At 47.2% G+C, this 12839-nt stretch overlaps 4 protein-coding genes across 4 annotated transcripts; 2 read left to right on the top strand and 2 right to left on the bottom strand.

The window, feature by feature from the left end:
* Positions 1-939: 939 nt before the first annotated feature.
* Positions 940-1976, top strand: ANOM_010555 (putative heme/steroid binding protein; the record flags this gene model as incomplete). The annotated part of the gene is made up of 2 exons (XM_015555811.1): positions 940-1518; positions 1596-1976. The coding sequence occupies 2 exons, from the start codon at positions 940-942 to the stop codon at positions 1974-1976; spliced, it is 960 nt and encodes a 319-aa protein (XP_015404462.1).
* Positions 1977-2307: 331 nt separating this feature from the next.
* On the bottom strand, positions 2308-2805 carry fkbp3 (peptidylprolyl isomerase family protein FPR2; the record flags this gene model as incomplete). The annotated part of the gene is made up of 2 exons (XM_015555810.1): positions 2481-2805; positions 2308-2422 (listed from the first exon to the last, which is right to left on the bottom strand). Exons 1-2 carry the CDS (start codon positions 2714-2716, stop codon positions 2308-2310), a joined length of 351 nt encoding a protein of 116 aa, XP_015404461.1. The 5' UTR covers positions 2717-2805.
* Positions 2806-3214: 409 nt separating this feature from the next.
* Positions 3215-4303, bottom strand: zrfB (low-affinity Zn(2+) transporter ZRT2; the record flags this gene model as incomplete). Its single annotated transcript, XM_015555809.1, has 1 exon — positions 3215-4303. The coding sequence occupies one exon, from the start codon at positions 4301-4303 to the stop codon at positions 3215-3217; it is 1089 nt and encodes a 362-aa protein (XP_015404460.1).
* A 1499-nt stretch (positions 4304-5802) lies between these two features.
* ANOM_010552 (uncharacterized protein) lies at positions 5803-6622 on the top strand (the record flags this gene model as incomplete). Its single annotated transcript, XM_015555808.1, has 2 exons — positions 5803-6031; positions 6105-6622. The coding sequence occupies 2 exons, from the start codon at positions 5803-5805 to the stop codon at positions 6620-6622; spliced, it is 747 nt and encodes a 248-aa protein (XP_015404459.1).
* Positions 6623-12839: the final 6217 nt, after the last annotated feature.

Raw genomic sequence — 12839 nt, 5'->3', positions numbered from 1 at the left:
GTGTTTTGGGGATGATTTGGGCGTGTTGGGGTAGTTTGGACTTGGTGGAGGGTTGGGGAGTGACGCGCCCTTATCGCGTGGTCATGTGATTCGATGTATACTGTGAAGTATGGATGCTGTAGGTTCCTCGGTCGTCTCTCTCTAATGTGGAGGTTTTTCGAGGACGTATTCAATATTATCAGGTGATGGGCTTGAAAATATGTTAGTTTCGGGTTGTGACATTGGCCTTCGTCCAGTCTGGAGAGCGTACCCTAACTGGGCGAACAGACGTATGGCTCCATGATATACATCACAACATAGACTTGAATATCGGCCAGGTATACGACATAGCAAGTACAAGATGGCTTATATAGACGCAAGGTCTCCCGTCATGTTACTAAGTATATGAAAACAAAGAATATCTGCTGGGTACAGTAGTATATAGACCAAGCAGGGGCGGAAGTGTAGAGGATTGAGGAATTTTGCGAATGTGCAGAGCTCCCTTTGCACATCGAGGTCTAATTAGCCCCGTAGCCTGGATTAAAAGTGGTATTTAATTCGACACTGACAGATGAACGGATTGTATGATCTTCGTTAGATCTGTTTATCATTATAGATTAAGTCCATGCTGTGGACCTCTGCTGCATGGATCATATAGTCGTACTGAGCAACAGCGCAAGCATAAGTACTAGGTACAGGATGCTCTTCTCAGAAGCCATACTTTCTACTTTTATAGCATGCCCATCACGTACAGACGATGAGGTAAACACTAGCATTTTACTGACTACAGTGCCTGGGTGGTTAAGCTTAAATTATATTTGGACTCTGATCATCCGACGCACGGGCCGCATTTAATGATTTCCCCGGGCGTTAGAAATGTGTTCCTGGCGTCATTTTTTTTTGTCCTCTCCGATCTTCATCCTCTCACTTTCACCATCTACACCCTTCGGACCACCCAGAATGGGCTGGCTAGGAGTGGCTACACTCATTGCGACCGCATGTTTCCTACTTTACCGTCACCCTCCGTCCAGCTGGACGTGTGAGGCCTCCATCTCTCCACCCCCACCGAAACCAACCCTTAAAGAGCCAACCGATCGCGCCATAGATGATACGAAAGTGAAGGATGATTCTAAGTCCCTTGAAGAAAAAGACGGGAATGCAGAAGACTCCCAGTCAACACCCAAGGCGTCTGCATCGAGTCCGCCGTCCCTCGAAGTGCCCACGCTTTATCTCGACAGCGACAAGGCTGACAAGCCGGCCATCACTACCGAGAACCAGGCCGACAAAAAGCCAATCCAGAATGGATCAGCGAAGCCCTCAGAGCCGGTTACTATCGCAGTTAATAATGCTGCCATGCCTCCTCCACCACTGCCCACCGCAAGCACTTCCTCCTTAATGCCGCCGCCGCCACCACCTCGACTCCGTCCGACAATGTCCCAAACCCAACAACCCCAATCCGCCCCCGCAGGACGATACCCTCCGCGCCCAAACCCAGGCAGCTCCCTTCGTCCGCCACCGTCTGCTGCAGCGTCCCTACGTGTACCACCTTCCAGTCGCTCCACAAGCAATAGTCTGGCGCCCGTCAAACTCACCGCACAGCCTCTAATTCATCGAAGCGGGCGGTTCTCGAACCAGGCTACTCCCCCCTGGATTGGGCCGCGCTTACATCGAACCCCAAGAACAATCTGCGGGGTGCAAATCTGCCCCCAACTCTGGTCAAGGTGACGCCGTCGATGCTCAAGGCGCAGAACGGACGGAAGGGTCGCGATGCCTGGACTTCGTACCAGGGCAAGGTCTATAACATCACGCCGTATGTCCCATTCCACCCCGGCGGGAAGGGCGAATTGCTCCGAGGTGCCGGCAAGGACTCGGCGAAGTTGTTCATGGAGGTTCACCCATGGGTGAATTGGGATGCCATCCTGGGGGAGTGTCTTGTGGGCATCCTCGTTTCCGAGAACGATGGAGCGGCCGAGAATGCGCTCGATGCTATGGACTGATATATATATTTCTTTTCTGCTTTGGTTTCTCTTGAATCGTTTATAGACTTGGAGACAGCCGATTGTATTATACTAGAGGTTTCGCATGATACCCAGAGATACAGACATCTACATACATACATACATATATACATACATATACAAATCAATTTCGAAGTCACTGGTTCTCTACTTCCGGGATCAACCGACACCCATAGTAAAAGAAAAAGGAACCCCCCATTTCAATAACTAAAATCTAATAAAAAAAAAAAGAAAAAGCCTAACCCTCAAACCAAATTTTACAACTCATCCTTCGAAACACCATCAATACCCACCAACTCCGTCTCAAAAATCAGAGTCGCGCCACCAGGGATGGGCCCAACACCACGAGACCCATAGCCATACTCAGGGGGATAGTCAAAGTGCGCTTCTCACCGATGCACATATCCAGGAGACCCTCATCCCACCTTCCAACCATTAGCCTAATTAATGCCCAGGTCCCATCACAAGAAAGCCAAAACTCACCCCTTGATAACCATGCCCGAACCGACCTTGAACTTCAATGGCGAGTTGCGCTTGTAGCTAGAGTCGAACTCGGAGCCGTCGGACTGGAGCGTGCCTCTGTAGTGCATCTGGACGGTGTCGCCCTTGACGGTTTTGCGGGTGCATTCTACCTCGTGGGTCTTCTCGATGCCGAGTTCGGCGGCGGTGGAGAGGGCCGCGAGGGAGACGAGGAGGGTGGAGAAGATTGAGAAACGCATTTTGAAACTTGGGGTGTTTGGTGAGTGAGGATGTTGTTTTGCGTGAGAGAGTTGGGTGAGTTGGAGATTGGTGTTTGGTGTTTGGGGGTGGTTTGAGGAAACGTGGTTGGTTGGGTCGCTTTATGCGGAGATTAGATTAAATGCGGTCTGGCGTAACTCCGGCCTCGTCTTTTTAGGTTACCCTCGGCACCAGGTACTTTAGTATGGTATGCTAATTAAACTAACAGATTGGTTGTTGTCTACTAAATGGCGCAAAGGTAGAATAGTCCTGGAAGATTTTATAATTACTTTTAACATGTGTGAAAAGTAAATAGGAGCAAAGTTGTATTCTCGGAAATACTTAGTAGGTACAGTGAAGTCAAGTAGTGAAGCAGTCAAGCAGTCAAGAAGTGAAGAAATAGTGCAACTCAGCAATAAATCAAACAGCCTGCCGATGGGGTATATTGAACACAGTAACACAGCAATAGAACAAGATAAAATAACATAGACAATCTTAAATCAAGCCCATTTTCCAAGAAGAGCCATCAGCAAAGCACCCAAGCATAAGAGGAAGAACGCGCCCAGCACGTGTTGGATAGGCGCCTTTTTCATCGAGCTACTGAACATGAACTCGTGCGCCATAAGCTCCACGAGTGCCGTGTAAATGAGGATACCGGCGGAAATTGAATCGAAGACTCCGTTAACGATGAGAGTGGTGCGGCCCTCGGGAGGGTACGACTTGCGCACACCCAATCCGATCGCAATCGCGATTGGTGTCGACAGACCGAATGCAATGCCCAGAAAATATGGGGTAAAACGTTTCGCGCGAGGCCAGGGGATTGTAGCCAGTCGAGACCCCAGACCAAGACCTTCGAAAGTCTGGTGGAATACAAGGACGATATAGAGCGTAACGAACTCAGCACCGGATACCGCCAAGGTCAAGCCGATAAAGACAGAATGGAAAATGATACCAAATTCCAGAATGAAAATGCCAGTCAGCTGTGCCATATACTCCTCGAGAGACGAATCATGGGAAGCCCTCTCAGGGTCATGGTGGTCGCGGGAGTGACCCAGATGATCCCGGCCGGGAATATGCTTGCTGTCCAAGACCTCAGAACCACTCTCAGAGCCAGCAGTCTTGGTCTCTCTATGGTCATGGTCATGGTCATGGTCATGTTCATGCGCCAATTCATGTGCATGGCTTTGGCCAAACCGAGCATACCGCATGACCATCATCTCGACAAAGAACAGCACCACGATGGTCATTAGGATAATACCCTCGACCCATGAATATTCTGTGATCGGGCCTGTCAGGCATTCATTTTTTAACGCTTCCTCAGCAGGAGCTAACAGATGAATGAAAGCCGTAGCAATAATGACGCCGGAGCCAAAGTATTTGGCAACGAAGAAAGCCCACTCTAAATACTTCGTACGTCGAAACTGTCCGGCAAAGACCGGGAAGACAGCACCGAACATCGAGCCGACCATGATGACGAAGATAGAGGAGATACGCAAACCCATGCGACCGTCGTACTCGTTGCCTGTGTTGCAGGCAGGGGCGGGCCCCGCATCCTCATCCCGGGCGAGAAGAGTGTGTAGAACATCCATGTTGTCCCACTTCCCTAATGGATTTGGTTGACTGGAGAGATTGGCAGATGACTTTCCAAAAACCGATGCACGACGCACGGGCCAGGAGCAATAACTCGAAAAGAAACTCTCTGGCAGGCACGAGAGCCCAATAGAACTCAGAGTTGAGGTAAGAAGGAATTCGCCAATATAGAAACCACGTGGGAAACGAACGGAGACACTCGCAAGGGGGGCGAAGATTTCTTGGACTGCAAAATGCCGGTGCTTGGTATTCTTGGTATCTCAGACCAATTTATGGGTTTTCCTGCCCCGCTCCCCTTATATCAAATCTTGTTGTGCGACGAGGTGTCGACCGATGTGATTGAATGTCCGCAAGGTCCTTGAACTCCACTTCTGGTGTATGCTTAGTGTCTTTTGTATCCAACCAAACGAAGCGGCGGTAAGGATCAGGTCTCGAGGTGAGGACCTTGGAGTGTAGCGTGGGATGTATGTATGCCTAGCACGACGCAGAGTGTATGTCACTTCTCGCAGTGTATGATGAAGGACGCCTGTTTCGACGTAACAATGACTCGTTCTTTATTCCTCAGGAATCGATGTGAGGATGGTTCTAGGAGGTACTGTACACCAACGAGGAGGAAGTTGGAAGTGTCCATGGTGGAAGGGCGCTGAGATTTCGATGTCCCACTTGTGCTGGCGTGCGGTCACCGTGGACGAGGACCTTGGAGGCCAGCGGATCTGAAGACATTTTCGGACTTCTTTGAGGACCTTGGGGACGTGCTGACCCTCCTTTTCTGCCCATCTGATTGGCAACCTCTTGCTTTGTCTGTGGGGATCCATCACGTGACCCATACTAATCTACTCAACTGCGTGTTTCAATCTGTGGTTCCCGAAGTCGCTGTATCTTGGTCCAGTTCTTAGTGGATCATTTGTGTGCCATAGTACTCCTTGAAAATGGTATAAGTACCGAACATAGGGCCTTCATTAAAAGGTTAGAATGCCCATTGTGCTCTTGCCAATACTACAGGTCCATGATCTATGAGTATATCCTCCGAAGGTGATACATACAAGAAATGAACGTGGGGGTTATCGACAGGGAAAGCGGTGTAGCAAGGCCCTGGAGGGGTTGGAAAAGGCAGCCGCCTTACATAATTTACGAACTAATGATGACAACTGCACGAACTAATCATTCAGTAGGTAACAAAAACTTCTCCTGAGTGGCTAGATATACCAGAGAGTATGTAACTACCTCGAGTAAATCCAGATAAAATAACATAATCAAAGGAATACTTATGAACAGTTACGAGTAAATATTTATCAGATTCGCGACTGAGTAAACACAGCTTGGCAGAAACCTTCCGATCATGTGGAGGTTGACCGTTATGTCATACCAGTCAACCAAACCTTAGTCTCCCCTGCTTTTGAAGTTCTACTCAACTATATTGTCCCCCCTTTCCTTGGTTTATGCTCAATTCTAGCTGCGAGTTCCACTCCTACAGCTCTGAAAATATTCGGATCGCAGTATGGCTCCTATTCGTCGATACCTCAGAATCAGCAAGTATACTATCCTCGAATGCCGGATCTACCTAGAAAACCCATCGGACACTCGATGGCTCCTCGACAGCCGCGAGCCCGTCCTCCCCCGGATATTCGCTGCCATTCGCCCGCTAGTTCTGCCTAAATTACGCGAGGAGAACGAAAGGCTCTTTGCTCGGAAGAAAGGGAAACCAGTGAAAGATGTGATAGCTGAAGGTATCAAATCCGATGCTGGACCTACCGCGGAATCCGGAGAACATGCCAATCACTAACCATACAATTGATGTAGAGGACTTCGAGGTTTCGTTATTCCTCCGTGAATCCCGAACACGCCACTCGCTCCTCACGCGACACAAGGAGCTCGACGAGCCCGATAACGAATCGAGAGCAAGAAATCCATCCCAACCTACGGAAACTTCAAGCGGGGCTGCCGATGCAGGTATCTTGGTCGAGAGCGATAGCGAATCTAATGTTGATTTGCGCGACATCCCCCCAGCCACTACTGAGGAGAACGATAGAACGAGTAAACGCCAACGAGATGCAGACGGAGCAGTTGAAGCCACAGCTAGTTCACGCGCCCCGAAACGTCGAAAGGACGAGGAACCGGATGATAAGAAGTTGCGCTTCAGGACGAACTATGAGGGGTTCAACATTTACGGTTGGATTCTATGCCTACTCGTTACGCGTACAGGGGACAAAGTTAGAGCAAGCACGGAAGCTTCGGAGCCCACGCGCCAGGCTCTAATGGAGGAGTGGATGTCCACTCAAGCCCAGGGAGATGTGGATGAAGAGCAAGATGTTAGTTGATCTAGACATTTTCACCAGTCGAAACAGGAGGTATTACCATACCTGCAGCCATGCTGGGCTCGAAATTCTATGCAGCGTACACTCAGCATCCATCGCCTCGTCAGTGAAACCAGCAACCGAGCCCCAACAACTACCGAACTCGTCAAGGATAACGAAGCCAGCGACACAACCACATGGAATGAACACGAGTGGATTTGGAGAACTATTTCCTGGGTACTACTTCACGTTCATTGTAATATGACAGGTTGTAGACAAACAAACTTGCCTCGGAGCCAAGCCTAGGAAATATTTCTCCTTAGCACGCAGCCAACTGAGAGCAGCTCATGTGACACCATATTTGGAGCTGATAATGGCAACTGTTTATTCACTACGCCATAATTTTAGCAGAGATCAAGTCGACCTTGTCTACCACGTGAAATACGGGCATGCTATCCTGGCTCATTTCTACTCCTCGCCTATGAAGAGTGGCATTTTTGCGCCGAGGAACGACAAGGAAAACGTTGAGGCAGAAATCGCATGTACATGGCACTCCCTTAAATTGGCCAGTCCCTTGAACTGCGCAGCCAACTTGGATAATCTAGGTAAATACTATAGTAGGAAAACATGCCGATTGAAAATCATAATCTATTCTTTGGGTACTACAGGGCATTTAATATATATGCCATTCACAGGAGTAGTAGAGTAGTCCTTATACTGGTATGAGCGAATCTCGTGGTACCCATTATTGATTTGCTTCAGAAAGCCCTATGTAGATCCGGCGCATCTCTGAATAGATATATTTATTCAAGCGTGTATGGGATCCGTCTTTGCTTTGGATTTCTGTTCAGATTCCTTGCTCTCGGGCTCATAGTCTCGCGTTTTTCGGCTACATATATGTATAATACCCTAACCCTATCGGATACCTCTCTTCTCACTGGTATTTATATAAAATACTCTAACATACGAGATGACACCTATCGTTCCGTTTGCTCTCCTGCAAGATCTTCTTGATGTACAACTCGGGTCACACACAACAAGCACATTCCACACCCCACCATATTGATATATATACTTATCACCGAGTTTCTCATGCACAAGTACTTCAACAGAACGATGTCCGCAAATGACCCTAAAAGTGGTAATTCTTGTCAAAGATTTCACCTCCTCATACAATTTCACCGTTTGCTCCGCAGAGCCTATTCAACAAAATATAGAATGTAACATGGTTTCTGGAGAATGCTCATCATTAGAGAGTCCCACTTGGCCTTGATAAATCACTAATGTTTTGCGTTTAAGCTAGTTCCTAGGTATCCTGACCATAGGGTAGAAGCAATTTTTTTTGGATTAGTTTTTGTTCAAAACTAAACTTGTTAGGAGATTGATCATAGTTCTCATCAGAACTCACCGATATATATTTATCCTACCTAGGAGCCTCGGTAAGGTTCTTTGCCGGTTCACGGTGGTATAATCATCATATTGGTCATAGAAAATACAAAGTCCATATACTCGGGGCTTTGCACCAGCAGTTCAAGGACGTCGAGCAGGGCTTGTGACGGCAATCAAGAAGAGTATATCCAGGAGTATTACTGTCAATCAATACCCAAAGCAAACAAACTTGGACCATATAAGGGAAGTAAAGGTCTTTCTCTGTAAGTCACTATTATGATGAAACACATTAATCTGACCCCTGAATGTATATGGCTGATGATATTAAGATATGAAAGAGTTAAGAAGAGTACTAGGTGTTGAGATTCCAAGCTCAATTTCAGCTCTTTTTATACGAAGAGGAACTGTGCTGTCATTGTTTATCTTTCTCATTGTCTCTTCAGGCTGTATGTCACTAGAATTCGGGACGTAGCGGTGTCTTTGGACGGCATATGGACTGAATACATTTATAAAAGCGGAAACAAAAGGAAGAAAATATGGAACGGAAGGATGGTGTTGCTACATGTTATTTGATCGATCTAGACACCTTTGGTTTCCTACTGAAAGGTCTAGCCTAAAGGCAGAATCGCGAGTTAGTAACCTAACGGCACAAGAGTATGGACAGATGGACAGAGAGAATTGGAGCCTCCGAATCGTCCCTCAGATCATGTGAGCGATAGCCCCAAAAGAGACCAGACACCGATGTCATATCTCTTTCTCATCTCAGAAGATGACCTTCAAACCAACATAGCTCTTTGTCTTCGCAGTAATTCTGGCTAACCGATGGTTACAAGACGTTACATCCCTTCAACACCGGCGCAGAACAAAACTGGCCATCCAAACAATGCAATCATCATCCAGACAAAACGCCAACCAGCCACCCCCCCAAGACAACAAGAGAGGTAGCACAGTGATCACCTCAGCTCACACGAATGACCACCGAAGTAACGGGAGGGGACACATAATCGCCATGTCACCAGGCACCGTATGACCTCTACATTACAACTTGGATGAGCAACACCCGACACAAGTAACCTGTTTCCCACCCGCCGCAGCAAAAACGACGTGGCCGAATGCATCCATCGCATGGTATCAGTCGCTTCTAATATCCAGCCGTGCTGTGTAACTCGCCTCTCTCAAGCCCAGCATCAGGCAGAGTGACTAAGATGAATGCATATATCGCATGGTATGCGCAGCGCTGTTCGCAATTTTCTCATATACGCACTCTCTGTCGTGTAACGCATATCAATGTCGAGATACCTGACATGCATACTTGGACATGGGGCCAAAACAGGGATATCCTGCTGCAGTTGAACTTTCAACTTCTGCGTTTTCAATGCGACTGGATATGGACCCAGCCATGTACATACCTACGGAGCTATATCTGATATGCATGTAGTGCATGATTTCCGTTCGATTGTATACTTCTTGTATTGTCCCATATGTGCATAATATATCGCACAGCAATTATACATCATGAGACAGCGCCCTGAATGAAGGACTTGTTGCTGGGTCACGCCATATGCACGTATCCTATGCAGGGTTGTACATATCTGGAGAATGTCGAAGATCAATTTAGACTTCCGGGTTGCTGCAGGTATTAGGTAAAGGTCATGCAAGTTGGTGGTCGGTATCATATTCATATGTATGTATGTATGACTTACATAGGGAATTGGCTTGGTTTATGTGTCAGATAGTATGTTGTCGGGTTTAATATTTCATCGTACTATAGGTTGGTTCGGCCGAGTATCGAAAATTACTCTACATTGGTTGACTTTAAGTTCGGGAGCATTGGTCTCTTGTTGTTGGTGTCATTGGGGCCCGGCTTTTTTCTAAATTGGTCAATATATTTGCTGATATACTTATTTATGTCTATACTAATGTGTCTCTGGAAATTCAGGACATTGTATACTCGCTATAAAATTCGAGATATAGGCAATGCCAATTAATTGTATAAACCACGGGTCTTTATGATAATGGAGCCTCAAAGATCCTAGCCTCATATAAACTTCATATAAGCCCCCTGTCAAACAATCCAGAGCGATCGGAAAGGTTATATTGTGCACTATTGACTCTGTAATGTTTTGTATACTTTATCTGTGACATGGTTCACTATCAAAATCGAACTGCATCTGATGGTTCTGGACCGACCGAGGCACCGCCACGGCGCCGAGATAGGGCTAGACTGGGCGAGTCCTCTTGAGGCTTAGACCACTTGAGTCACGCCGTCCTTTGCAGGTCAGCAACCGCGAGTAATGGTCGGCCGTGCATACACGAGTGGTATCGCAGCCTTGTCAGATTATTGACTGCTTTCGGTGGCCCTATTGCTAGGCAGACGGCGTTGCTGGTGGTGGCTGTTCGAATCCTGCACGAAGCTCAAGGGACGAACCGAACAGAACCTTATTCAGGCAACCGTCCGATTTATCTCCGCGCTTTCCTTGTTTTCCGTGACACTAGGAGTTCATATCCCGGAGTGTCCGAGGGACTGGGGCACACTCCGGAGTACGTACTCCAGGAGAGTTGAGGGACAAAGTTCAGCCATGGATCAAGATTGCCGATGACATTCACGTCATGACATCATGACTGTGAAGGAATTCGGTTCGTTCCTGGCGCGATTCCTAGGCACCCAAGAAGCAGAGGCACCTACTATATTGGGAGCCCGAAAGGATGGTGGAGCACAGGTTGAGTGAAACAAGACTGCCATTTTTGGGAAGAGGACAAGAGCTCCACCGCCCAAGGAAGCGGGCTACCGAACCCAGTTAGTTAATTAATGAGTCCACTTGACTCGAGGTTAGCGCTAAGGCGGCGAATCCCTCACCAAGGACGAGATGGAGCTCACTAATGAGCGGTGAACCATGGAAAACAAGGCTTCTGGAAGGACTGCAAATGTTCTACTGGGAGGCAAATACCCATACGGAGTTGATCCTTATTTTTATTTTGATCTGTTCCGTTGCGCCGAGGTTGCTGCAGAGATTCATTCAGCAGGTATCCAGACAGGTAGTTGCTGGTGATACTATTCAATAGATTGATCGTACATGGGACTGCATATAAGACCAGGCTTGGATTGTGTCATGTGCACCTCAATAGCCTTTTCTCGTGTTAGAGTAATCTTACTTTTGCCTAGTCAGTAAGTCAGTCGTGCATGTCGCCAGCTTAACCGAGGGCTTAGACCTGCGTTAGTCTCTCCGCATGAGTTGTGTGTCTGTGAGTGATTTGGCCCAAGGGGTTTTTCAGACTAAGCGTCCAACGGCGCGGAATGAACACTTTTTCATAGTGGAGATCTCATTTTACGGAAGCGTATCTCCACTTCCATTTGAGTTTTTTGGCCATGTGTCTTTTCCCGCATTTGAGCCACAAAGAGAAAAAAAAAAAAAATAATAATAAAAAAGATAGACGAGGGATCATGTGATAGTTTGGTTGGATCTCAACCTGGTACGTCTGTTGTTACGCACGTCTGGGATTAATTTCAGACTGATAGAGGTTCGACGAAAGATCCCTATCCAATGGGAGAGGTTTTTTCCTGCATCCCCGTCAATCTCTCACTAATGCCAACCATCTGCAGACCAAGAAAGATGGACACACGGAGTAGGGGATGCGTACTCCGAAAGAAAGCAGTGGCGAATTGAGGAAATTAATCCCACCGAATCGTCCTGGAAGTCCTTCGGAGTCGTCTTTGGTTCGACAGATACCGATGGATCGACGGCGAACGGGTCCTGGATGAGTTGGATGCAGCGGTGTTGGTGACATGCATTCCGTCCCTTTCCACACCCCGGCCACTTTTCATCTGCAGAAGATCCGCCGCCGTACGCCGCTCATCGCACTACTGCACTCCATAGTTACAGCCGGAATATTATTGCTTGAATCCGGATCCATTGATCGTAAGTGGTTCATGTCCACTAGCAGGGATGTAAATCAAATCATTCACAAGGGACAAGATTTGAAGGGACATTGTTGCATTGCAGAAGAAAGGGACAGAGGTGAAGAAAGAAAGAAAGAAAGAAAGAAAGAAAGAAAGAAATAAATAAATAAAAATAAAACAAAAATATACAGAGGACAGGGGAATGAATATGATACCTAAACCAGTTGAAGAGACCACCACAGCAGAGTGGATGGGATGATATCAGCAAGGGATGTTCAGCCACAGCGGCTCAGGTCAGTATCCACCGTAATTTATTTTCCGTCTCTCTCTCGTATTTATCGTATTATATCTTTTGTTCTTTCGACCCCAACAGGAACAGGTTAAGTATGGAGTAGTGAACCTTGGGAAGTTTGATGGGTCAAACCATCAAACTTCAACGGCCAAAACCTGGAGCGTGGAGTTAGTCAAGTATCTGAAGTAAGACCTTTCAGCAACTAGTAGTAGGTACGGCTGACCGTTGCCCGACGAAATCCTTAGAGCGGGATTTGTGGGATGCTAAGACCAGTCAAAGATATTATTCAGATAATATCCAGATAATTGGATGAAATACCATTACTGTATGATCACCTGCAAGGAGAGACAAGGATTTCAACAACTGACCAATCAGTGAGGCTCAGTTTTCTTTTATTTTTTCAAATGTTTTTCTGGTTGGCGGCTCAGCCCCTAGAAAGTTGAAACATCCCGGTATGGTACAACTTCTTGGATTACAGTACAACCTCCAGCTAAGGTCATACATAGTAGAAGTGGTTCAAGCAACACTGTTCTATGCTAATAATATCACAACGGATGACGCCTGGTATGAGGATGAAACGACCTGTCACACCCACCTGACACAAGCCCCTCGGCCAAGGGCTGCAAGGAATAGACGACCTCCTTCCTTCCCGTTCGCGTACC

Source organism: Aspergillus nomiae (genome assembly GCF_001204775.2).
Source record: "Aspergillus nomiae NRRL 13137 chromosome Unknown contig00262, whole genome shotgun sequence".
In the NCBI taxonomy this organism is placed as follows: domain Eukaryota; kingdom Fungi; phylum Ascomycota; class Eurotiomycetes; order Eurotiales; family Aspergillaceae; genus Aspergillus; species Aspergillus nomiae.
This window is presented reverse-complemented; position numbering and strand designations above follow the sequence as displayed.